Below are 27,982 nucleotides of genomic sequence, written 5' to 3'. Positions count from 1 at the left end.
TAAATAAACTGCATAAACAAACCGACCTTAAAGGACAACACAATTTACACAGTTTTACTTTGTTTACATGTGGCGGACCCTGCCACCTTTCTAGCTTCAAACAGTGTTCTGGGACCTTATTTTCCTCTGAGAACATCTTGTTTATTCACTGATGGAAACATTTTATATTATTACCTCATTAATATTATAAATATTTTACATCGAAATCAAATTCTGACATTCTCGCTCACGCGCGCTCAGGTTTGTCATATTTCCGACGGCCCCAGAAGGCATCACCTCAGAGCGCAGCTGACGCAGTGAAGTAGCAGCCAGTCAGCCAGTCAGTCAGCCGCCTGTTGCTCCAGCCAGTGAACGGACCGGGCAGCCTGTCAGCAGCCAGGAGTCCCAGCAGCTCGCGCACACTCTTTAAAGTGTGATATCTGAACCGGACCGTGTCTTTGAACGCCACTTTTTATTGGGTACGTCACGACTTTGAAAGAATGCAGCTGAGTGCAGCTGAGCCGAGCCTGTGAGATGGAGAAAAGCTCAGCAGAAGATGACTGCGTGGATTCAGGAGCCGAGACCGGAGGGTGAGTGCAGTACAGATGAGACTGGACTGCTCCTAAATGTTGTTTCCTCCGAGTTTGAGTCACAGATCCAGACTTTTTAATTAAAGGAGTAGAAGTTCATGTAGGCTGATTGAAACTTCGGCAGCCCACCTACAACAGACCACACTTCAGTTCTGCTCAGACCCCAATGTGTGATTTCATGTAGGTTGTTAGGCGACACCATGTGTTGTGTGGAGGAAGTGTGTTCACCAAAGAGAGTGAACGTGAAACGTGAGAAATTACACTGCAAGAGCCTCACCTCGTCAGAGAGGCGAGGAAGCAGTAAATTGAGCGTTTTTTAAATGAACCTTGGTGTGCAGCGGAGCATCAACTGGGCTCCTAGTCAGTCATTGGTTAGTGTGTGTGTATTGTGTGTTGATATTGTTGGTTGAGGCTTGTTGGTTGCACTGATTGTGCAGCCGAAAGTTAATCACCAGTCTTGATGAGAGAACAGTCACACTGGGTGACAGTTGAGTGACTGTTTTGTTCCCTCTGTTTTCAGCCTGTAGACAAAGATGAGCCTCTGCTCCTGCTGCGGTATGTCACCACTGTGTGTAGTGCTGTGGTAGTGGAGTGTTTGTGTGTTTGTGTGTGTGTTTTAGTGACAGACCTTTCACCCAACCCCTCTGAACACATCATAAGGACTTGTGTTTTTAAGAGTTGTATTATCTTGTATTTACTTAACCATAAAAATCTGATGACGTAATTTAGAACATAAGGAATGAATATACACGTCATGTCTGGATTGTTTCTTTCTGTTTGTGTCTGTGGACTCCCTCGACAGGCCGTCGTGGAATGAAGAATCTTTATAACTGTAAATTACCCAGTTCTATGTACACATATTTAATATTTTATTATATTTGGAAACGATAGGATGTCACATCATGACGTTGACATCCGTGTGTTTTTATTTTAACATGTTTCCTCTGGTTACACCTGTTAATCAAACACTGTTTATAGTCATATGGATGCAGTTAGAATGTGCTGTGATTGAGATCGTGACCCACCATGCACGTGGAAAGTGACAACGTTTTTTGCTCTAAATTACATAATTACATAATCACCATCAGACCATGTCTGGCTGTCACTCACAAGGAGGGATGCTGTTTTCTGAAGTCTTGGTCAGTAGAGCTCAACGTCGCAGTGAGAGAGACAGTTTCCAGAGGCAGTAAGGCGACAGGGCTTATACTACCTGATGCTACCTCCGAAAGGGGATCAGAGCCGCCGCGAAACTGTCCCCCCTCTCTGCATCTGTAACTTTCACACAGACGGCGAGGCGGAGTATCGGCGCATGATTCCCGCACTGAAAGGTGAATGGGGCTAGAGTCACCTGGGAGGGAGCGTGCAGCTCATGAGCTGTGACCTTGAACCAAACACCACAATGAGAGTGTGTGTTTGATGGGATCAGCAGCAGATAGCCCTGTGGAACGAGCTGCTGTGAGAGGAAAAGCAGGGACGTCCAGCTGATAACAGAGAGCCTCCACCTCCATCAGGTCACATCCTCCACCTCTGTTCTGTTTCCTGTTCAGCTCCTACATCCACTGTTTTCAGTCTATCTCTGCTGTTAAATGGCAGAATGAATCGGGTCGCTTATACTGAAAAAAAGCACAGGGAACTATCATAAACTCTACGGAACATTTTAGCACCTGAACATTCAACGTGTGGTTCAGTCTCATCAACCTGGATGTCAGCAGCAGCAGACAGCAACAAACAAGTTCTGATAAACCGTCTGTTCACTCTCTGTCCAGCACTGAACAGCAGGCAGACAGTTAGAGACTAGCTGCTGAGAAGGGTGAAGCTAAAGGTGAACACTTCCAGCTCAAGAACCAGCTGGTACATTTTGTTAAAGGGCAGACACTTCCAACAAGTACCTGGCAGGTGACCCATCAATCCATCAGCGTCTATCACAAGCTAACTTCAACCAATCAGATCACCAGAAGGAGAGCGCTACCAGTAAATCAAACTCTTGAAGCCAGCCAGGAAAAGAGCGAAAACAAGTTTTCTGTCAAGAAAAACCTCCAGTCCCGTTCTTTGCTCTTCTTTCACACAAAGATTGTGATTTCAACACAGGAAACGGGTTCACGATCCATCTCCGAACATCAGTGAGCATCACCTTCTTTAAACATGACAGCCACCTCCCTCAGACACATCCAGACCTTCACTGTAGAGCTGGCAGGACATCACATGCTCATATGAGTCTGAAAGTCTGAAACTGTTTGGAGTAGATATATGTATGTATGAGGACCGGGTCTCTCCCTGCACCTCCCCCCTCATCCAACGAGAGTGTGTCCAGCTCTCCCCTCACACTGACTCGGAGCCCATCAGGTCTCCTGTGTGCAGGACCGAGCTGCTGCCTGTCTTCGCTTCACTAAGTATTTATTGTCTCTAGAAGGAGATGAAGCGAGGCCGTGTGGTCTCGACGGGGAGAGCCAGCCGAGATGCTGAGCGGCTCTGCTGCCAGACGCTCACACCCGAGGGAGCCGTCAGAACAGACCTGTAGCTGCACACCACACCTCCAACTCTACTCCACGGTCATAAACGTTACAGAGAAAGTTTTTCTCCTCTTTTTTCCACATTTTGTCATTTGTCTGTGATCACGCAGGGACAGTTTGCTTCACTCTGTCCTGTAGCCGGATCCTTCCGCTCGTTTATTATCTGCTCTGTATATTTGTCTCTTCCTCTGCAGTCCCCCATCATCCCTTCTTCTTCTTCGTACCTTTCAAAGCTCACCTCTTCTTCCCACACTTACATCCATTCCTCTCTCCACAGAGCTAATGCCTGTTAGTGAGATTGATAACCTCCTGCTGCAGGAAACACACTGGTCCCTCTGTTTCCTGCTGTCCTGTAGCTCTGATTAGTTTAGAGACGGAGTCACAGAGTGTGTGTGTGGAGGAATAGTGGTTGTCTGGTTGTCAGCTGACTCCTGTGGGACTAATAATCTCAGGAGGTGTAGTATGAGAGCTGAGGTTGATTTATAGCATGTGTCAGATGCAGGCTGTCCACTTCCTTACTCTTGTTGCATCACACGCAGATTTTCTTTTAATATCATAAAACGTATGAATTCTTTCTCTATGGACAGGAGCATAGCTTCAGAGGTGACAGGTGGGAGGTGTAGTTTTTCTTTCCTTTTAGACAACACTTGACTAGCTGTTTCCTCCATCCCAGTCTTTGTGCTAAGCTAGGCTAATCACCTCCAGCCTGTGGCTACTTCTCTATATTCACGCAGTGGGACTCCCCTAAAACCTCGGCATTTCAGCCAGATGTGCATGGTTTTGCAGGACGTAGTAGTCTGGGTGCACGTTGGTTTTCAAACATTTGTGTATTTAACCTCATGTATGTGCATGACTTGTGTCTGGGCAACCACAGTTGGCGTCCCATGTGGAGGTGAATTTTTGCAATTAGACTTTGTGAATTTATTGTTCTCAGGTATTAACGAGAATGTTTCCAATTTCCCACCACAGTTTGGTTAAGTTGAGGCAATAAAACTACTCGGTTAGGTTTGAGAAAAGCTCAGGCTCCGGTTTAAAGGAAGAAATCAGAATTGATGTTGGTTTTTGACGGGACAGGAGCAGCAATGATCACCAAAAATGAAAATCATCTCTGTGCGACGTTACAGCTGATGAGACCCAGTTGTTGAGAACGTGCATCAGGTACCGGACACTCTGTGACACTGTCATGCTCCTCCCTGACGTGTTTCACCTGTGTCTTATCATCCCCACCTCCCTTGTGTATTTAGGTCTGTGTGCTCCCTGTCTTCCCTGCCAGTTCGTCTTCATGCTTTGTTGCTTTGTCACTTCTCCTAGTGATAGGTTTTCCAGTGTTCACACGATGTAAGGTGCCGCCCCCGACCAAAATAACACGTTTTTTAGCGAGTCCCTTCATGCAATGCCAACAGAATGGGAAGAACTATAAAACCACATGTTATTCCAAGATGGTTACCCTCACCAGCAGCCTTGAAGTCACATCCATCGAATCATTAATTGTATTAAGGAGAAAGTTGACACTGTGTTGGAGGCTGGGGCACCTTTTATCCCTAAGAGATATGATCGTACAGCTCTTCTAAACTTTCCAAATGTTGCGTGATGAAACAAGTCAGTTTGTATAAAGTATCCACCATTTTACAGCCGCATCTCTCACAGTGTCAGTCTCACAGGAAAGTCTTTGTGGGCCGGTGTGCGTCACATGACGTTGTAATTACACATTTTGTCCACTAGGTCAAATTGACTGGCGCACTTCCTGGGTGCTTGGTCAGGTCATTGACACAACATGAATGAGCTGCTCTTACAGTGCTGGAGATTCATGAAGAAACCAGGCACACACTATGTGTAGCTTCCTTTAAACCAGCTGAATGTGTCAGTGTGTTAATATCAGGTTTATGTACATGTAACTGACAGTGGTGGTGACTTTCAGCCATGTTTCAGCAGTTTGTTGGCTCTGTACTTCTTTATATCGTCGCTGTCAGACACCTCTGCTACAGAACTGCAACACGGAGGCTGACGTGAATGTTTGTTCTGAATCAGTAACTCAGATAGGACTTGAATGCAGCATTTCCACACATAACACATAAGTTGTGTTCTGATCTTCTCTTCTTACTCTCGCAATGAAAGCAAATTCAAAATGTTGAACTGTTCCTTTAAGTAAAAGCAACGACACCGGTCCATTACAAGTAAATTTCCTGCAATCAAAAATGTATTCAAGTATGTTTTCTGATATTAACTCATGTTTCAAAAATATATGAATTATTACATAACACTCCTTGTCAGTGTGTCATATCATATCATTATTACTGATGCATGAATGTTTCTGCAGCATTTTATTGTCTTAGCCGGTTGAGATGGTGCTCGTGTTAATGACTTTAGATACAGTGGAGGCATCACATCATAGAAAATGTGTTGTAATCTGCAAATGAACTAGTGAGTAAAATAAATGTTAAAAGTAAAAAGATTAAAGATCCAAAATATGGTGGAATGCAGTACAAGTAGCATAAAATACAAATAGCAGTACGTGATCATTTTCCTGCAGCACAGTGTTTTTGCAGTTCTAGTATTACAGACAGTAAATGTCCCTGTGTTTTATCCCTTTAGATAGAAACCACTGTGACATGCCTGTGTGCATTCTTGGTGACCTCTCCAGCTGGACCTCTCCTTCTGTTTAGCCAGATGTCAGCACTTTATTTGAAACAGGAGTGTGTCATCCTGTAAATCATGTGGACTGTACTTCATACTGTAATATAAACTCTGTCTCCTCTCTCTGCTTCTCGTCCTGTCTTTCTCTCTGCCTCTCTCTCGCTCTTTTTCCTCTTTTCTGTCCTCCTCTGCAGGTCTGATTACAGTCCCTTGTCCTCAACGAGCAGTAAGTAAACCAACAGCGACACAAACACTCAGATCAGGCCCCGGACTTTATCTCCCTAATACACACTGACACAATAAATCCACTCACAGGAGGATTTTGTGTGTGGCTTCCAGCAGATTTTAGGGAGGATTCTCTGCATGGACTTTTTTTTTTTTTTTTTTCCACCAAGTTAGCCGACCATTTACTGTGACACACTATACATTGTGCACATGGTTGAAAATCACAAGTGGAAAACATTTGCAAAGGGAAAGGCTGAAAACATTTAAAGCTTTGGAAAGGACATACATTTCACACAAATCAAAATCTCTCTTAGTGTGCTGTAAAAAATGTCAAACAGTGCTTTTTCCCCTGATTTAATTAGTTGTATACGTTTTTTCCGAGGCGCTTTCAGATTTCGATGCATCAACGTTAAGCATGAAGTGTGTACAGTGTGGCTCAGAGACTAAATCAGCTTCCTACAACACATAGCTGCTTAATATTGTGTGTGTGTGTGTGTGTGTGTGTGTGTGTGTGTGTGTTTGTGTGCGTGTGCAGTTTTGTGTGTATAATTGTGAGGATGTGGGTGTCATGACCTCCCACTGCAGACCTTTCACAATGAGAGGATTAGATTATATCCAATATTAGCCCATTAATCTGGTCTACAGGAAGTGTGTTATCCCACCAGCACCACACCCGCAAGTCAGGAAGCATAGGACCACCACACTCACGCACACACACACACACACACACACACACACACACACACACACACACACACAGTGATCCAGCAGTTTCCTGTGTATCTCCAGTATCAGATGAGCATGTGCCCACCATTGTCTCTGTCTCTACTGGAGGTCAGGAGGACTGGAACAAAACAGAACAGGCAAAAAAAACACGACTACGAACAGTTCTTGATTCTGCCTGTGCCTGTACTTGTCAATCAGATTTACATCTTATTGAAATGTCAGAATGAATACATGTGTGTCTGCCAGCTGTGTGTTTACCTCAGATGTAGCTCTGATCAACAGTCGTCCTATAAAAATGCACAATGTATGTTTAACCGCCAGTAACCGTAGTTACCCACTGATGAGAAGAACCTGCTGACTCATCACACACTCTGACCACAATTGAGCTTTTCAGTAACTGTGGTTTAAAGGGTTGTTTCGCACCAATTACAAAAAAATACTGTAAATATTTCACTTCTGTTCTCTAAACTCTTACTGTGGTGGTATCTACTCACAGAGAGGTCAGAGGTTGTCAGATATTTTGGTGCCACCCCAAATAATGGAGGTAAAAAAATGTGTATCAATGGATAAAGATGAGCTAAATTTATATGGTACATTACACTGCATGTAACCTTAGCACTTGATGCTATGCACTTAAAACACTGGACCTAGCCATGGGTTACACTTTACCATTTTCTACAGTAGGTGGCTGTTGTGTCTGTGCAGTGATACACTGCAGACTCGGTGAAGGGCTGTGGCATTTTTTTAGTCATGTTTGTCATCCTTTTTGAGTAATATCAGGGCCTCATTGTATAAACTGATCCCACGCCTGTTGAAAAAAAAACATTGTAACGGATGATGCTTCTTCTCCAGATGTTATTCTCAGTGCTGAGTAGCTGGATGAGCTTCCTGAATCAAACCCTAAAATGGCTTCAAAGCTTGTATTCATCATCTTCTGCTGGCGTGTCTGTTGTTTCCACCTTCAAGAAAAGATTCAAGTTAGAGTCTTCGAGTGACTTTGATGCTGAGTGAAATACCGTGTGCATAATGGTGCATGAGGATTTCAGTTTGGAGGACATGGGACGACTAGTCCTTTGTCTAATACTGGTTCAGAGACCGAGTATATGAAGCATCCACATCCAACAGACGGAGAGAAAGCAGCAGCCGCAGTTCATTTGTCAAACTGAGACTAATGATCACCCCAGAAAGGACAGACAGGGCAGATGGATGCAAACTGCTGTGGTGACAGAGTGTCCAGAGATGTGAAAGGATAAAGAAGACGTCCTCCTCTCAGCGCTGTGTGTGGCTCCTTTTTGTCCTCCATGTGTGTGAATTCATGTCTGTCTATGGGCACTGATCAGTTCATTTACAGCATCAGTCTGCCTCGTCGTCTGCCTCCACAGAGGTATATTTAGGTTCTGGTAGAGAGGGTTCTCATGTTTGTACAGGTGGTGTTAACCCCTGACCTTTGACCTCAGCTCAGACCAGCCATAAGCCCCCTGGAGACAGATTGATATCAGTCTGACCGAGGTTATACTCTTCTGTAGGTCTTGTTGGTGTAACAGAAACTGGAGAATGCAGGCGGCTCATCCTCAGTCTGAAACCAAAACTATATCAATATGAGTGAATCCAAAGTTAACGAGCACTAAAATGAGTCTGTTAATGTGAACCACTGGGAGCCTCCACTGGTGCTGCTGAGGGTGAAGCATCTGACAGTCAGCCTTCCTTAGCCTAGCCATACTGCTACAGTCTGATGAAAAACAAAATATTCTCTAATTTAGATAAACTTGCTTCTATCAACAGAAAAATGCCAGTGGGCTGAGCAAAACTGAGCTCATAAGATTTTGTGAAACAGCTTAAAGTCCCCATGAAGTCAAAATCTTCTCAATGATCCTGATCTCTGTGCGTTCACGAGCAGGCAGGACCGCCTTTATGGAGTTCTCTGTCCTGATTGGATAAAGTGGGCAGGGATACCAGAACATTTCCTTTCTCTTTCACTGCATAAGCAGGAGAAGAGACATGTGTTACTGACCAAACACTATAACAGCGATTACTGTTGGACTATAGAGCTGTTTAACACTTATTCTAATTCAAATATGTCACTTACTTTCACTTTTATCTTGTTAAAGTCACATAAATATAAAAAATTGCATGTCTAGTCACGCAAGAGACATTTATTAGATTGTAAAGGATAGTGTTTTATACACTGAATGATTTCATGGAGATAAAAAATTAAACAGTGTAGTTTCTGCAGTGTTGAAGATTGAAACCAGTTGAGAAAATGGAACAAATGACTGTCTGTCTGTTTCCAACATTAGTGCTGCACCACAGCCACTTCTGCATCAGAAACCTCTGTGGAGTTTTGTATTTGTATAGTCTCACAGAGGTTTATCGATGCAGAGACTTCTGCAGTAGTGTCATCAGTCAGAGTTAAAGCTGAATTTCATGCAGCAGCAGCGTCACAAGATGAAATGGTGAGTGTAACATGTCTGCCATCTGCAGCTGCTGTGGGCAGCATCTTTGAGTCCCGCCCCACATCATCAAACAGCCTCACTGTCTGTTGGTTACTGCAGATCAGTGTCCATTCAGCCTGACTGACCTGTGACCCTGCCCCAAATGTTTTTCTGCATGTGTGTGTGTGTACATGTATGAGACGGAGGGGATGGGCTGTCAGAGTGATGAATGTTGTGAGACCAGGAGGAGGGAGAGGTCAGACTGGAACAAAACAAACAGCCTCAGCACAGACTCAAATACATAAAGAAACATACACAGACTGCAGAATGACACGCATGATTTGTCACACTTGAATATCTACCAAATATACTGTAGATGAATTTATTAGTCGCAGATGTAGACTCATGAAAGTTCACACCCCGGCCAGCATCCAGAATTGAAAAACTTGGAAGAACGATTAAAGGAAATCATGAGATGGACTGAGGGCGTCCAACTTCTGCAGGTGACTGTAAGCAAAACTGCGACTGTGAAAACATTTCTTCCCGAGAAAGAAATCAGATTTCAAAACAGTGAATAAATAAAGACGTGCATCAGCATATTAAAACACTCAGTGAGTCTTTCATGTCTGAGGATTGATAGTAGTCCAACAGAAGCCTGGAGTCACCACATGATGTGGCGGCTGTCACCAGCAGATGTTTGCTCGCTGACACAAACACATATACACTGTGTGTAGGAGTAGATGTCTCTTGAGTGTATAAGCACTGACGTGGTATCGAACCTGAATACATTCTGAGTAGAGAATAGTTGTTACAGTATACTTGGCCACGTCTTTAGACTTGTTTACTTCATCTGTTGATCTGTTATTGTCTTGCAAAATGTAAAATGCTCTAATGACAAAATCTGCTGAAAATGATCATTAATTATATCGTCATAAAAATGTCCTGTTTTGTTGACATATCACAGCACTAATACACTGTATTTCCTTTGGATGCTTCACAATAAAAGCAGCCAGTGGATTCCCAGTTTAACCCTTTGGATGTGAAATGTTTGGGTTTCATTTGCTTCATACAGCTGTGAAACAGCTGTTGGACAGTGAGCAGTGAACACAGAGGCTGATATCGATTAGCTCTAATTACAAACGGCAACAGAGGAGCTTTTGTGAATTAGAAAACAATTACAGTCACATTTATGAAGGCGACAGCCAGCAGCAATAAAAAACACTGAAGAGGTATTTACAGTGTGTCACTATATTGACTGGTTATTGCTGAGAAAATGCAGGTGAGTGGTGGTGAATAGTATCAGTACTGGGGTTATAATGTGTATCTCAGGTCATGTAAACACTTGGCTCATTCAGACTGAAGCCCTGCTCTTGTTACTTGGGCTCAGACGGCAGCAGAGTGGGACAACCAGGAATGGTTATACCAATACACCATGTGTGTGCAAGTTACTCCAGATCCCCTCTCCCAATTGTGTACATGAGCCACACTGTGAGTCAGGCAGTGGAATAAATACCAGTGAGAGTTTTACTTCCTCCCTAAAACTATTCAAGGTCTGTGGTTTTGAGTTAGAATTCACTGAACATCATGCAGATGTGTGAAACTCTCTCCAGCCAGACATATACAGACTGGAGTTCATACAGTGGAGTCCACCAGTCAAGCCACCATTTGTTTTAATGTCAAACTAGTCTGTCATCACAGATCAGTTTAACAGTTTGAGTGAAAATGTCCATGAATGTCACAATATCTCAGGATTGGGTTTGTCCCCATTAATGCACTCAAGCTGCATGGACTCCACAAGCTAGTGTAAAACCTCATGTTATCCAGCATGATCTGACAGTGATCCACAGAGCTTCTTGTGATGTCACAGACTGCTTGTCTGTCTCAGTCTTCAAGTGCTCCCATAAATGTTGGATGGGGTTGTGGTCAGCTAACTGTGGAGGACAGTCCATGATCGTCAGGACTACTTGGTCTTCTTTGGTCTTCAGGTCGTTCTGTCAAAGCTGTGAGGTGTGTTTGGGCTCATGTTTACATATAAATGAACTTCCATCACATTCAGGCTCTTCCCAAATGAGTCAAACAAGTGATTAAGTCCATCATCGGCAAGTTAAAGGTCATATTGATAATGTTAAAACATCCAAAATTAAACATCTACAGAGCCTTTAGAAAAGTGTAGAATAATATCTCCTTAAAAACATTCTTGATTGTGAATAGATAACCTAACAGTGTTTGTAAGGTGAGCTAGCTAGAGCTAGCTAGCGTTAGCAATGTTAGCGACATTAGCTACAACAAACTGGTAACCGCTTGAAGGGGCAGATGACTGGAACAACAGCAGTGTTGTGACGTGAATGTAAGATGGAGTGACACATGTAGTGGCTGAATGTGATCAATAACACCTTTAATCAGTCTTTATTTGGCAGTATACTGGAGTTTTTATTAAATCTAGAGTTTGTGGAGACTTTCACATGCTGGTGCGCTGGTATGATGTGTTTTACGTCAACCAGAAAAGATGGACTATCCAGAGCTGAAGCAGAAACCATAGCGCTTTCTTAATAAACACGTCAACAGTGTGATTGCACTTGCTGCCAGAAGAGGGAGAAAAAAAGTTCTGTACTGCAGATTTAAGATTAAAATATTAAATTGTACTATTATTTGTGTTTTTGCTTGGAGTTGAAATTTATTATTTCTTTTCTAGGTTTTGAATAATAGCTTAGAGTCTGTTTACCTCATCTGCTAACAGCTCCCAGCAGAACTAGATAAATGAATATACATGATGGAGCCATGTCCTCACAGTGACTTCACTTTGTGTCAGAGAGTTATGGCTCTGGTTTAACTAGAGTTACATCCAGGTAACCTCTGTTCCTTCATGTGTTCACATTGTTTCACTGAGTGTAACAGAGCAGAAGGGTTACAGTGAAGATGACTATCTCTCCTGACACACTCGCTTTATTCAGCTTCAGCAGATAAATCACAACATATATCACAACTCTACACAAGTGTTTGTATTTCAAAACATATATGTTGATATCAGTATGAGCTTCAGCTCTGAGCTCTGAATCACACTGGTTTCTGTGCATCTTTGTGTTGTTGAAGTTGGTTGTGTTCACTGTCTCTTTCTTCAGCTCACGCTTGTATGAGCACTGAGACAGTGGGGACGATGACGCACGTCTGTGTTAAAAGGACAGAGCTGAGGATCCTTTCACAAGCCAATCCTCTCTGTGTGTCAGCCAAACCACTTTCAGCACAATCCATTTGAATAGCACCTGATGCATCGAAGACCACCCGTAACAGCTCAACGCACACATATATGGTGTATGAGCTCCAGGCTGTGTGCGATAAGACAGCTTAGATTAAGTGCTACCATATGTGCACCCTGGAGAATAAGTGTTGGACTGTGAGGCTGTGATGGCAGCAAACATGCTGCAGTCAGCTGTGTGTTCATGTTTATTTAAAGCAGTTCTGTGTGTCTGATTTGTTGTGGTCCCCTCATCATAAGGAGTTAGTGAGTGTGATCTCATGAGTGTCAGTGGAGTCACGGGGAAATATGTTTCCACTCCAGCACATTATGGGCTTTAAAATCAGCACAAGGTTGAAGTTGGAACTTGAGATGTTTAAACAAAGACCTGAGATAGAACCGACAAGGACTGTAGTCTGTTCAGGTCCGATTTATATTTGGTCTAATGAGGTCTGGGTTGGGTTCTGTTGTGTTGCTGCGTTATGTGTTACATCCTTTTACACTTGGACGTGAACACCCTCAAACACATCTCTCTAAAAGGCAGCATTTTCTCTTGAAAGCTGCTTTATTTCAAATCTGATGTGTTGGACCGCAGTATCAATACGCCACACAGTCAGCATCCAAACACTGACACAGTGTTGATGTGTAAAATTAGAGATACATAGGGTCACAGCATTAGCACCTCTTCAGACCAAGCTGCCATGTCCCATGTCTGTTAATAAAGTAAGGGTCACGTGACATCATGAACTTGGACTGTCTCTGTTGACTGGCTCTGGTCTCCTCAGTAAGCCTCTCCCTCTAATCTTTCCCACAACAGTCTGTCGTAACCCATCTGATCTAATTGTCAAATTTGCAACCAGCAGCAGTTTGAAGTTTTGATCTAATTGCTTTTATGTTGTGTGAGGCTTTAGTGTTGGCGGCGGACTCACTTTACTGTCTCAGCGTCTCTGTCCCGTCTCTGAGAACTCCTTGAATGATCGGGCTGATTGATTTTATATTTTTCAGTAAATACCATAAAAAAACAAAATGTGTGAAGCATCTTTCACATAAGGACTTCTACCCTGAAACTGTCTGGATATTACTCACAGGAGCTGTATGTGTGAAAGACATCAACCAGACTCCACCTGCCTGCTCCCCAGTACAAAGTCTAGTGTCCAGTTGAGTCCATGGACTATTTGCGCTAATTGTAGCTGCTTCATAGTCTTTCTGCTCCACATTTCTTGAGATTGCAGATGTCTTCAAATATATGGTTCTGGGACCGGTTTGTATTCGGTTTGCTTTACCACGGGCATGAGAGCCACTGTAGAGTCGCATCATTCAGTCACTGTATATGTCTCCAGTTTCCAAGCACTGCGAGGAACAAATATGGCGGACTACCTCAACTCTATGCAAATGTTTCTCCTGGTATGCATGAAACATCCAGACATGACTGGTCCTCAGACCACTGTTGCTTCAATCAGTGAAAATAGTCCAAATCTTTTGTTTACTCTCCCATGGACCAGTCAGAACACGCTACACTAGCTCTGGTTTTTAAAACCAATGGTGGTCATAAGCAGTTTTAGTTGGTCCTTGGTCAGGATAACACCGCCCCTGATGTCAGCAGTTCTTTGTTCCAAAGTGTTGGTGCCACCAGTTCTTTGCTCTCTGCCAGGAAAACTGGTTCCAGAGCAGGCACTGGGTCTGAACCAGCACCTGAACCTCCCTGGTCGAAAATGGGAAATAATGTAGCTTTGAGTTGCAATCTCTGAAAACACCACAGCACACTTTCTGCTCAGCACCAAACAGCACACAGACACAGATGGGACGAGCTGTTGAACACTGGGCATTTAATTATTCTACATTACCCCATTACCTTTTTCTGCATTGTGTTCTGCACAAGAGAAACTTCATATTATAGCCCACACCATTGATAGGCTGTTATATTATTATTACATGTATTGGTATATAAGTGTATAGGAGACATAGAAAAGAGACACAATCTGAGTCAGAGTTAAGACTTCTGTGTTTGTTCTGTGTTTTATAATGATGAAAAGTAAGTAGTTCAGATTTTATTGAACTTACAGAACTGAAACATTTGAATTCCCTTGGCAGCGGTCACATTGACGTACCAGAGTTGGAACTTCATCTTTTTTCTTTGCTTTTCACCAGACGACAAAAAGGGGCCCCGTCTTGAATTTCCTCCTTCAGTTATTTTGACTTACACTGAGGGCCAAGCCTGCTAAAGCTGTGACTGCAGTACTTCACACACACACACACACACACACACACTCGGAGGCCTGAGTTGAGTTTTCGCTGCTAATCACTCACATATGTGCAGGGGCCACTTGAAGGCGCGTCGTCATGTGTATGTATGGCTGTGAGCATGTGCTGCTGGTTAAACAGAGCGAAGGTAAAGAAAAGACAGTTCTGTCTACAAATGTGCAAATTTGTGTGTGTGTGTGTGTGTCTGTGTGTTGAGGAGGGTTGTGTACATGTGTGAGTGGGTTTGCAGTGAGTGGAGTCAGTACATCAGCTTGAGTTTGAAGACTGGAGTGGATTAAGAGCTTAGAGACACACTCCTCCGAGCTTTACACCCACACCCCTTCAGGCCCTTCACAGGACTGGGGTGACCTAATCTCTCTCTGTGCCAGCCTCACAGTAACCCTTACTGCAGGAGGAAAGCACCAGCTTCAATGTACATAACTTCATATCGCTGTTTGGTACTGGCTCCTGACTGTAGTAAACAGAAATAAGCCGACTATGTTAAGACAGCAGGGAGGAAGCATCTAGATGATGTTTACAGCACAGCTGAAAGCCCTGTCTATCATTAATGGCACAGCACACCTCCTCTACCCTGACGATGAGCTGCTCCCCTCAGGGCAATCATACTTTTATCACAACCAACCACAGTAAATATACTGAAATGTAATTGTATGTGTAAGCGTCACACCATGGGTATGAATCTTTGCTCTGAAGCCTTTTATCTTATGGACATGTTTTTGTTTAAATGTCCCTGCTTCGGCTGGGAGTCTATTCTATTCTACCTTGTGTGTGTGTGTGTGTGTGTGTGTGTGTGTGTGTGTGTGTGTGTGTGTGTGTGTGTGTGTGTGTGTGTGTGTCTGTGCGTGCGTGTGCATGTGCATGTATGTGACAGTACAATGTGCTGTAACGTAAATACCCTTACAGATCCCTATCATCCCTGTGTTTGGTGTCTTGATGTCAGAGAGACACATTGATTCTAATTGGATCAAGCGGTCATTATTGAGCGTGCTGCCATGTGTGTGTGTGTGTGTGTGTCTGGACGTCTGTGCCCTGGCATCCTGATCGACCTGCTGTGGGTTTGTCTTGATCCCGCTGTACTTATCTCTTCAGACACACTGAGCAACATGAGGACACTGTGTTAGTGTTGATGGCATCTTGTCTGCTGCTGATTGAATCTGATTCATCAGATCAAGTTTAAGTTATGAAGAAAATCAATCACTGACATTCACGTCACTTAACTTGCTTGTAAGGATAATGTCCGTCAGGTTTAATAAGCAAGTTATGAAAACCAACAAATGTGTGAATAATTAGATTGCCAAATGTAAAGTAATGCTGCTGCCTGTAACAGCTCACTGTATGACTGCCAGCTTACCTGACCATCAGAACACGTCCTGATTCTGTCTTCCACATGTTCCATGTTGTCATTTTGCAGTCTTGTTCTCTTCTGTGCACACAACATTTATAACATCCAAGAAGACAGATCCCTCCTCTGGTGCTACTCCTTAGGGTTTTTTTAATGCAGGTTTTCCATGTCTGAATTGAGGGTCCATTTATTTCTAAGGTTCAACTCCCAAAACATTCTTTTTGTTTTCATTTACATACATTAAAGGAACACTTCACACAGCTTGTCTCCAGTCTCTAGAAGCTCTGAGATTACAAACTGATCGGAAAAGATTTTATTTACATCCTTTTTTAAGCTCTTCGCTGTAGCTGCTAAGCTAAAAGTGTGCACCTTGTCTGAAGTTGGTGCACGAGCATGTAAATAACGTCTTTTCAGATCAGTTTGTGATATCAGGGCTTCATACCAGCTATCACTAGCTGCAATGTTTTAAGTGTATGGTGAACCCTGTCTTGTGTCACCCTCTGGCCCCTGAGCTGACTGAGTCGTTCCACCTTTGAGCACTGCTTCCTTGTAACTGGATCTTAACATTTAGAAAATGTCACCTCTTTGGTCAAGTAGAAAGTGTCCTTTTGCAAAGGCCAACGGGACTCATGAGACTGAACCTGTCCCTGTTTGGCCTCTCTGTTTCATGGAGGGATTCAGTCTGTGGTGCCACGGACAAGAGGACTGTGTGTCCTTTCCCAAACTGCCTCAAAGCTGAGACAAAATGGGACAAGTCCCCTGAGAAGTGAGATAAAGACCAGAGGAAAAGAAGTCCAGAAAGAAAGACGGAGGGAACATGGAGATGAGGAGATATAGCAGGAGTGTGTACATGTAACATGAAGAATGAAAACAGTGGATGAATATGAGAAAGTCTGGAACGTTCAGTGTAGCTGTGTCGTACCTGAGCCAGGGTGCCGAGCTGATCCAGGTCAGGAGTTCAGGGGGAGGTTACACCTGAATGCATCGCTCCCGCTGTGGTCTGGAACATTCCTCTGGGCTTCAGTAATGACCTCCTAATGGCACTAATGAGCCTCCACAGAGGAGCCCTGCTCCTCATGGGTCTGCTGGAACAGAGGGGGAGGAGGGGGAAATTGGGGAGAAAGGTAAACATAAGCCATTTTCACACAGAGACTCTGCATTATCGCCGCAACAAAGGCTCACCTTTACGGCGCCTTTGTTTGTTCACACTGAACCAAGCAGCACCGGCTTAAAGCCGCTCCAGTGTCATTCTGTTAATCTGAACATGCATCGGCCAACTGTTTAAAACCATATGGATGCAGCTATAATGTGTTGTGATTGAGACCCTGACCCACCATGCATTGTGGAAAGTGACAAAGTAACGTTTATTGCTCTAAACTACATTATTACATAATCACCATCAGTAAACAGCAGACCCTGTCTGGCTTTAACTCGCATGGACTGATGCTGTTTTCTGGGGGAAAGTTCACTAAAGTCACAGTGATTTTTTAAAAAATACAAGTTGCCAGCGACAGTAACTTCAACAACACAATAGTGGAAAGCGACAAAGACATGTGAGTTAAAGGTTTTTGCTCTGACGAAGAGTCAGTAGGAGAGACAGGATGATGAATGCTTTTCCCCGTATGGATGTGGTATTTTTTTCCTCATATAAGTTGCCAAAGACACTACCAGCTACCACATTACTGTTGTTTGGTCCTGTAACATGGCTTTGTGGGTTGAAGTGTGGGACATTTCTCTTTTTTTTGATGAATGAAGGATCTGTTTAGCTGTCAGACTGTAGACACCACCAGACCTCCAGCTTTTCCATTTACACATAGAAACTGGGAGAAAGGAGGAGTTAAATCTGGATGAGTGGGGAGGGGGGGACAATCTGCCCCATCGGGGAGAGTTTAAATCGTGATCAATTTGAAGGCGTCCGCAATCTATTTCTTCATCCAAAGCGTAGAGATGTCAGTATTTCATGTCCTCTGACTTCCATTTCCAAACTTCACATGACCTTTGACTAGCAGATCAACGCTACATGAACAAACCAGTAGAGTGATGTCACTAACCAGATCTAACCCTTACTCCAACCTCAACCATACCTCCATCATAGTTTCTATGCCAGGACCAGGATCTTTAATACAGGCTTACTTTACACACCTGTAACAATGTCTAGTTTGGTTTTCTCAGTTTAACTAGCTGATTTTAACTGTCTCTCTTCTTCCCCGTGTCTTTCATGTCTTCCTCACCCCACCTCTCTTCTTTCCCTCCCCTCCCTCTCCCATCTTGTCTTGATGTTGTTGTCTGTGGAGGTGAGTTATCCATGGGTGAGCTCCAGGATCCCTTCCTTGTCAGCATCCACCTCATCGCCGACCCCGGCCAGGGAAAGTTCTTGCAGCGTGCTGCTGATGCAGTCCTGTCATGGGTCCACCCTGAGCTGCAGCTGTTCAAAGTCTCAGAGCGGGCCTCCGTCTCCGGGCGGCCTCGGCCCAAGCACCATCAGAACGGCAGCCTAGGTGCTGCCTGCCAGCCGGCCCTGGCAGTCATCCTCTTTCTGCAGGATGCGTACGGTGGCGAGGAGCAAATACTGATGCTGCATCACATCCTGCAGAGGCCGCCTTGGCGCTACCACCACACTGAGAAAGTCAGCAATGGCCGGCGGATGCTACCGCTGACGCCATGCAGTCAGGACTTCTTCACTCTCTCTCCGGGCACACCGCTCTGGGCTGTGCGGCAGGTTCATTATGGGAAAGAAATTGTGCGATTTACTGTTTACTGCCAACATGAGAATTATGTGGACATGGTGCGGCTTTACAAGCTGCTGCTTCAGCGCAGGGTGGCGCAGAAGAAGGAGGACTTCTGCTTCTTTGTTGTGTACTCCAACCCGGACATGGAGATCCAGTTGTCGTTTAAGAGGCTCCCACGAGGTCAGAGTCCGGTGGTGCTGGAGTCAGCGGTGATGGAGGTGAGGGTACGAGATGTCGGGGCACTGGTGCCCCTGCTGCCACACCCCTGCAGCCCAATCAGCGAGGTCCGCTGGCAAACAGAGGACTACGATGGAAACAAGATCCTGCTGCAGGTGAGACTTTTTCCCGGTGCCAGTGGGCCATCAACACCAGCTTTTTCACCCCATCTTGGTTGGGGTTTTTGAGCGACACTCAAATTCAATTGGAGGCAGTTATATAAAAGAGAGTATTATAAAAAAAATTAAAATAGCAATTGGTTATATACTTATACTATATTATTATACTATTATATTATACTATACCATGTTACACTGTTGATCTCCAAAAACTACTTGAATTTGGATGAATTTGAATAAAAAGTTAGCCCGTAGGTCAGGGAACAAGTGATTTAATTTTGGTACCATGCGGCCTTTTATAAACAACTTAACCCTCCTCAGAACTCCTTTAAATATGAGTAAAAGTTTGATTATTTTCGTTCCATCTATTGTTAAAATAACAACTCGTATCTATGACACTGTATTGTCAATCAGAGCACTGTAGGTATCTTGTTACAGGACAAAGTAACCACAGAGTTTTACTGGCTCAGTCTACGATCTGTAAAACAAACAGGGAGAAAAGTCAGAGAGAGGGAAAGCAAGAACAAACTGGTTCAGAGAGGGATGCAGCCAAAAATAACTAATTCATACAGCAGACGAGACAGAGCAGCACTGAGATTCTTTAATCCACCCGTCCAACCATCTTTCACTCAGACTGTAGAAAGTTTGCATGTCTCACAATAATCTTACAAAGTTGTCTGCCATCAGAAAAAGCACACTCACTGGTCATTGTTTGGAGGGTATCAGTTTCAGAGGGGGTGTGTGTCCAGGCGGTGGCAGATCAGTAGTTTTTTGAAGCCGATTAAGCAGCAGTCCATTACTGGGATTGGAAGGGAAACAATGAGCTAATCTGCCATGACAATGGACCATATGCTGCCACCTGGACTCAAGTCATGTGCTGCTCCACACTGTAGCACACTGGATTACTCTGTGTCAGTGGTTAGCGGGGGTATCACCATGTCTCACATCAAGCAGTTTGAATATCAGCTCTGTATGGTACATATAAAGCTTCAGCAGCAGCTTAGCTTAGCACAAGGGCTGGAAACAGCTCATTTGAATGCTTCATTAAACACTGCAGCAGGTCAAAGCTTCAGCTGTTTGCACACTGTCAGATTTTAAGCTTCACGATTGGATGTTTCACAGCTAAGAGCACCTTGGGAGTTCTAATTGATTGTTTTGTACTTAAAGTTGTTATGAAAGAACCACATATTTTATATTGATTACCCATCCAAGAGACTGTCAGTCACCTTACATCATCTCTACAGAACATGAACGGGACTCTCACCATAATGACGCTGCAGACACCAAATACGTCCTCTCACCTTATCTTTAAGCACCGTGGAATGGAAACATTGTTGTAAACTTTTGCTGTTGTGGCCTGTTATGGACAATTTATCATCAATTAATCAATTAATCTATTATTTTCTACATTTGTCTCAATGTCAAATGGGAGTTAATATGCCAATTGAGATTACTACATTTATTCACTTAAATTGAACCCGGACAGCGCAAATGGACATGTTCATTTGTGCTGTACTTGGCTCACTGAGGTCAGATCTCTGGCTGACCCTGCTTATCCCCAGATAACTAAAGCTTACAAGAGTGAGGGTCTGATCATCGCCATGTCAACAACCTCATTACCCAGCACCCCCTGCTGCGGCTCCTCACCAGCATTGTAGCACGTTGCCCTCGCGGAAGACACTGGACAGATCCTGTCACGTTGCATTAGCAGACACAGGAACACGCTTTCACTCACACATGCACACAAATAACTGGAGTAGATAGCACACACAGACACACAAACAACATCACACACAGATACACCAATAACAACACACACACATACACAAATAATGTGTGTGTTGTTTGCGTATCTTCAGCTTTTTCACCATAAACAGCTGCTGAGGGATGATGAGGGAACCAAAAATTCAATTATGAAAGGAAGCAGTCCTCGACATCCCCCACTGTTTGTCCACAGACACAGGTCATGAGAGAGCTGGTCTCAATCAGCAGAGTCCACTCAACAAGACACATTAACAGGTGTCCCTTTAACGAGCTCCACTCTGTTGCTATGGAGACACTCTGTCAACAGTCAACAGCTTCATTGTGCTGTATTGTATTTTCTGTTCAATGAGTTGGCTTGAACGTTGTGCAAACGTTCATGATCCACAAAGAATGAATCCCACTGACTTCAGTGAAGCTGACATCTGTGATTTTGGTCTCAGTACAACACACACACACACACACACACACACACACACACTCATGTATTGTTGTGGTGATCCACAGACTTTTGATATAGCGCCACCTGGAGGCATTGATGAAAATTGACTGTTATCACACCATTTTCATTTGCCTATGTATAAAGAATCTTTATATTTTACTGTATTTACGTTTTAAAAAAGGTTTCTACCGTATTGATATTATTTAAAAAATATATTACATAATATAGTTCAAATAACTCTCCATAGTGTTGACATTCCCATCAGAGTTTCATGCCACTTAGCAAATGTTAGCATGCTAACATGCTAAACTAAGATTGTGAACATGGTAAATATTAAACCTGCACAAAATCAGCATCTTAGCATTGTCAATGTGAGCATGTTAGCATGCCCACATTAGCAGTTAGCTCAAAGTGCGAGAGAGCCACGAGCATGGCTATAGAGCCCTTTTATTTGTACTTATACATTTTTGTGATGAGCATGATATTATTAGTATTTGGCTCTAAATATGTGGTGTTGATAATTTTTACTTTACTTTTTAAAGGCGCAAACATTCAAATTATCGACAGAATGTGAAGAAATAATAGTATGTATCGTGTTGCAGAGATATTTGCTGGAGTTAGCATGCTAACCAGCTAGCGGTGGCCAGTCTCACTCCATAGCTCCAACATTCCCCCAGTGCTCTGAGCTCACAGTCCAGACCGCTAGCTGCGCTGCTAACTGAGCTAAATAGCTACCAGCAGCTACAGTTAGCAGCAGTTGTTTTGAGTATGAATTCAGCATGTAGCCAATTCTTACCGATTGCACCTTTTACTCACCTTTTCACATTGCTTATTTCTTAAGATTAATCAATTAAGCTGATAGACATGGATATAAATTGTCAGTCAAAACTTTGCAGAGCCAAAGATGATGTATTTACATAACAACAATCCAAAGTCAAAGAAAAGCAGAAAGCTCTCATACTGAATCAGCAGATGTTTCAGTTCTTTCGGTATAAAGTCCTCGTATGATGAATCTGTGATGATGCATCTGGTTTTAAAGTTATATGCACTTGATAAATATTCCTGTCCTTCATGATTGGAGAGAACATTTATTGATGTTAAAAATCAGACGTCTGTTATGAGGAGGTGGTAAATCACAGTTGAACTCATGTTTTGCCTCCATGATATTTATTGTTCTGAACATCTGCGAACTCTCCGGCATCTCCGTCCTCTTGGAAATAATAGTCTTGAGGCTGCAGTGTTGAAAGTTACCGCTGCTGTTTGTATTGTTCGGTTGAAATGGTGGACGACATGAGAACAGAAACATGGAGAAGCTATCAGCAGTGAGAGGAGGAGGAGCGGTGCATTTTAAGACTTAGGGAGAAGGAAAACGTAGATGAGAAAGTGATCTGAATACTGCAGCAGCTGCCCGACATGTTAAAAAAGAATATTCTGTGTTTGTGTCAGAGTAGAGGGGAATTCACCATATTGGTTCTGCAGACTTGCTGCTGTGTGGATGATCATCAGGCTGCAGAGTTGTGGTTTTCAGCAGCAGTCTGTACTCTGAGTGAAGGTGTGATACACATGGGGCTCCTCTGGATGCTGATGGTTTCTCCAGCTGCCTGTGTGATTCATAAAGTGTCCGGGCTGAGAACAGGGAGCATGTGGGGGCTTTTTGAACCCTTTTTTGTTCCCTCATACCCCTTCCTCTGTCACTGTACTGCCTGCACGTAGCGTGAGGACTGCTCCCCTACAGGGAGAGGTTAATAGTCGTGAATAGTACCTCATTTCTTTGTGACCCCTGTGACCTCATGGTTAACTACCTCTAAGGGAGGACAACAAAGATGGGAGAGTTACAGTGCCGCAGCCCCTTCTAGAAACAAGAACAATATGTGACCAGAAATGTATTCTTTTAGGTTTAAAAGGTTTTAAAGGTTTAAAGAACGAACCTACAAGCCCATGCGTAATATTGTTAGGGATGCACAATTTTTTTCAACCAATCCTGATAACTGATAATTACCTGCCTCTTGCAACCAATAACCGTGTTCACAGTTTTGTATTGTAAAAAGTTCCAAACATGTAGTTTATGTGCACCTGAGGGTGAAAAAGGCTGAGCTGAAGTGAGTAAAGATGAATGATTTATTATTCCAGAGCTTTAACCGTCTAACTGGCATCACTTGTACCCACAAAAACAAGGAACAGTGTCAAGAGAGAATATCTCCATATTTGCCATCAGCAGGCGAAATCCTCTTCCTTCAGCAGAACAGGGCTGGTCTTCAAGTGCATAAATTCTGTGATTTTGTTGGTAATTGCTTTTGGCCTCCTGCAGTTTTGCCTCTTGTGTAGGCACTAGTGTAGGCGGTTGAGCACTCATCTCTTTTAGTGTGGCAAACATCCTCCTTTAATACACTTTGGTGGCGATGACGACTTTATAAGTGACTTATGAGATTTGTTGTGTTAAAGCCCACAGACTTTTTCCCTCCTTTCTGAACCCTTGCAGAACATGTATTGCAAATTGCTATAGTGTTGATTTCCTCTGTAACAAAAATGTCCATGTGGACGACGACCTCTTGGACCCACTAGCGTGCTGTGCTTGTTGTCTTTCTACTCCCCCTCCCATGCCTCTTCTTCGTCTTCTCTGTGATAATGGCAGACAGAAAACCAACTTCAGAATCAGAATTATAAATAATCATTACAATGTCCTGTTATTGGGTCGATCTTGCATCCCTAAATATTTTGTATTCTTAAGATTGTGCTTGTATCAAACAACAAAATCTACCAGTGAGCAGAACTCTGGTTCATACTTGACTGTAGGCAATGACACTTTTACGTATCCAAGATGAAAGTTATTTTAAAGTTCTTCAAACCAGGCAGACCTGTGGGAGACTGGGACATGTTCAAAGTCTCCACTCAATTATGAAGCAATGTGCCCATTTCAATATTAGTGCTATAATTAATCATTGATTATTTCTTTCATAATTAGAACTGAAATATCACTGCTGATGGTTTACCATATCTGTCTGTGAAGAACCAAACCATGCAACGACAGCTGTTCTGATACCTCACTGAGGAAAGACTTGTTAAATAAATGAGTGGTGGAGCGGGCACAAGTATTAATATATAAACTCTTGTTTTTACTTCCATGATGTAAATGAACACATGTGGCCTTCTCAACGCTGAGGTTTACGAAACAGAATCAGAGGTCAGCACAGCCTTTAAAATCTGACGTAAACAATGTGTGTGCGTATTTCGGTCTTTGTGTGTACACACAGTTTTAGTCAGTTCAATTTACAATTGAACTCAAGTTTACCTTTGCAGAATGTTTCATTATATACAAGCTCTGTCCTCTTAAAAACAGGCTGACTCAACTTGTTTCAATGACTTTCTAAAATCAAGAGTAAGTATTTGTAATACTGTGGTGCTGAAGTCTTTAACTATCAGAGAGCCTTTTAACAGCAGACACTTTCACATGTGACAGCAGGAAAAGCACAGCTGTAATCAGTAACATTAATGAGAAGTGCAATCCATTTGGATGATCCACTTCCAAGGCCTGCTCTGTATGCTGGCTCAGTGTCAGGGCTTACTGAGACGCTTCATGGAGCCAGCATTAATGTGATTGGTTACATCTGTGCTTCTTCTGTGATGACAAGTCAAGGTATAGCTTTTCTCTTCAATCAGACTAATTAGATTTAATTAGTTTTGCAGTGAAGTCAACAAAATAAAAATTAAAAAAAGGGTATTTATTTATTTATAGCTCCCATATTATATTCATTCAGGTTATTAATTTCATTTCCAATCTTGTCATGCTGTTAATGTGAAAAACAAAAAGTTTTCATCTTCTAACTGTCCACTGCTGCAGCTCCTCTATTCGTCCTCTGTCTGAATGGACCATTTCAGCTTCTGTCTCTTTAAGGGCACCCTTCTAAAATGCCCTGTCTGCTCTGATTGGCTATCTCTCATAGGCCTGAGCAGATAACTTTCTCCACCATGCTGGGGGCGTGGCTAAAGGCAGTGATTGTATAGTCGTAACATCACAACCTCGCAGAAGTCCTGATGGTTCATTTGACAGCACAGTTTCTGTGTGTTCCTCTGTGGACTGACTGTTGTGATTTTTTCACAGAATTTATACAAACTAGACCTGCTTTATGATCAAACAGACAACATGGGACCTTAAAGATAGAAATGTTGTTCTTTGTTGTGCATGTAGTCTTAAGACTAGTCCATTTCTTGAAATAAGCAAACCCATCTACTGTTCTCTGAAGAGATTCACTTGTCAAATCTAACCTGGGTCCACCTCTGAATCACCAACTAACTCGAAACTAATGCATGAGCATTTCATTTACCGTGCTGAAGCACACCTCTTCCAACCGTGCCCGGGTCTAAAAAGTTTTATCGTGCTTGAGCATGGTACACTAGTCATACAAACTGGACTTTGGGGATCAAACGTGCTTGGGCACAGTAGAGATTGCCTAGTGTGGGTGCGACCTAAAAACCATCAGGACTAGATCACTTTAACAAGTGACATAATCAGGCTTTCATCTTTCAGAGGAACAGATCAGATATAATCAGCCTAAAATAGGAGAGAGGCCTTTGTTGCAGTCTTCCTCTGGTAAAACTTCTGATGTAAATAAACTTGACAGTCTATATTCTCATTGGTTTTCTTGTCTCCCTGCTCAGGTCCAAGCTGCACACTTCGGACACCCACACGATCCGTGCCGCACATCATCATCCATCAATGAATCAGCCTCGGCTCCATCCACCTTCACCCGCAACTCCGCCTCCTACAGGCAACGTCGGCACCACCACCACCGGGCGACGTCCCGTCTCAGAGTCCACCAGAGCCCCCACAGCCCTCACCCTCAGGCCTGCGAGGAGCTGGATGAGCAGTGGGCAGACCAGCATCACCCTGACAGCTGGAGGAGCCAGTGGAGGGGTCACCGGTCCGACTCCCTCTTCTCGCTACCCAACCTCGGCTCAGCCAGCTCCCGCTCCACCTGCTCCTCTCCTGGCCCTTCTCCCAGCCCCCACCATAGGAGCCACTCCCTCAACAGGAGCCACTCCCTCATGCCGCCCTTCAGGCTCAACGTGGACGCTCTGATCGGAGCCGAGGAGACGGACGTGGACACAGGGGACAAAGTAAATCCAGGCAGCGCTGTGGACCTCACAGTAGTGTCTGCGTACATCAAATCCAGCCTGCCACAAATGTCTCGGCCGTTATCGGCACCACCAGAAGACATCGGACCCTCCCTCTCCCCTGGCATCTCAGAGAGCGCCTACAGGGCAGCCACACTCGGCCGGACTCCACACAACTTCACCACCAACACCCCCTCTGCCATGTTGGGGCTACGTGTCCAAAGCACCAGTGTGAACACGAGTGCTTCTCCGTCACTGAGTGATGTGTCCATGAACCAGTCTGACAGCTGCAGCATCATCAGTGCACCAGCGGCAGACAAGGAAGAAGATGAGGACCAAGAATTCTACATTTGATGTGTTGTTAGAAGCTGAGAGGACTCAGAGCTCTACTCTGCCCCCTGGTGTCTGATAGGTAAACTAACAGTGAGCACAAACTGTATCTCATGTTCTCATGTATTTGTGAAAGTTTTGCATGTAGATTAAAGCTTTGTAAATGTCAGGTTATATATAAGTACATGAAATTACAATTACATAACTATACAGAAACACTACTCAATAAACCTTTTTTCTCCTTCAACACTTTAAGGTAACCTTAGAACCTCGACTCTCCATTTTATTTTATTTAAAGTGTTTATCTGAACAGCTGGGTCCAGCATCAACATGAGAATATACTAAACTGTATTTATTTACAGAACATATGCAAACAGTGTAACAGTGATTATCTTAAAGCCAGAGGGCCAAAGGTACCTCGTCAAGTTAGTTAGAATGACAGCAAAGTGACTGCGAGTTTAGTATTTCATGTCATTCTATCACGAGTCAAAGAAACTGAAGGATCTTAAAGCCACACCCACAAAGTAAAGCAGCTCAGCTCAGAAGTAGACAGTGGTGGAATGTAACCGAGTACACTTACTCAAGTACTGGACTTTGAATCCAAATCTGAGGTATCTACACTTTAGTTGTGTTTCACCATTTCATGATCACACTGTATCTCACACAGACTTACTGTATTTGTTACCCCACTACATACTCTTCTCTATATACTCCTGACAAATATAGTTATTAAGATTTTAACTCCACTACATATGAAGGAACTCTTGCATTATGATGTATTATAAAAGATATGTAGCTCTCAGTCAATGAGCTGATCAGTGTTTTGATCATGGATTTGTGTTTCAGGTCGTTTTTCATCACTAATGTCTGAAATATTTCTTGATTTCAACTTCTCAAATGTGTTAAATCCCAGTAAATAAAGAATCATTAGAGGTTTGGACTGTTGGCCAGAGAAAATAAACCATCTGATGGTATCACTATGAGCTCAGGATTATTTTGGAGACATGTACCCGTCTTTGGTGTGAGATAGTGTAGGCCACCAGTATAACTAAAAACAAACACCCAGCCTTGACAAAGTTACAACACACACATACCATTAATGTAGTGTTGTAATTCTGTCCCCTCGATTAATGTACATCTGATCTCCACTGTCCTTTTAGCTCTGCTGGATATTCTTCTTCACTTCTTCTGCTGCCTGGTTGTTGGCAGAAGTATCAGAGTGTGAGAGAGTGTTTGCTACCTAAAACAAGGTTTAGCACTTACAAACTGAACCTAAACTCTGAGCTAACAACTGAAAAGCAGCATCGAGCTGGAGGGTTAGTGATCATTCTCTTCACATGA

The 27,982-nt window shown here is 43.4% G+C and overlaps 1 protein-coding gene across 2 annotated transcripts; it reads left to right on the top strand.

Moving 5' to 3' along the window:
- Window positions 1–313: 313 nt before the first annotated feature.
- Window positions 314–27,615, top strand: fam124a (family with sequence similarity 124 member A). 2 transcript variants are annotated; one of them, XM_084361409.1, is made up of 5 exons: window positions 314–569; window positions 1,090–1,124; window positions 5,908–5,939; window positions 18,227–18,993; window positions 25,856–27,615. In XM_084361409.1, the coding sequence occupies exons 4-5, from the start codon at window positions 18,238–18,240 to the stop codon at window positions 26,663–26,665; spliced, it is 1,566 nt and encodes a 521-aa protein (XP_084217535.1). In that variant the 5' UTR covers window positions 314–569; window positions 1,090–1,124; window positions 5,908–5,939; window positions 18,227–18,237; the 3' UTR covers window positions 26,666–27,615. The 2 variants fall into 2 exon arrangements, with proteins under 2 accessions (XP_084217535.1, XP_084217534.1); XM_084361408.1 differs by lacking the exon at window positions 1,090–1,124.
- Window positions 27,616–27,982: the final 367 nt, after the last annotated feature.

This window comes from Pagrus pagrus, assembly GCF_965226575.1.
Source record: "Pagrus pagrus genome assembly, chromosome: 9".
Classification (NCBI taxonomy): domain Eukaryota; kingdom Metazoa; phylum Chordata; class Actinopteri; order Spariformes; family Sparidae; genus Pagrus; species Pagrus pagrus.
This window is presented reverse-complemented; position numbering and strand designations above follow the sequence as displayed.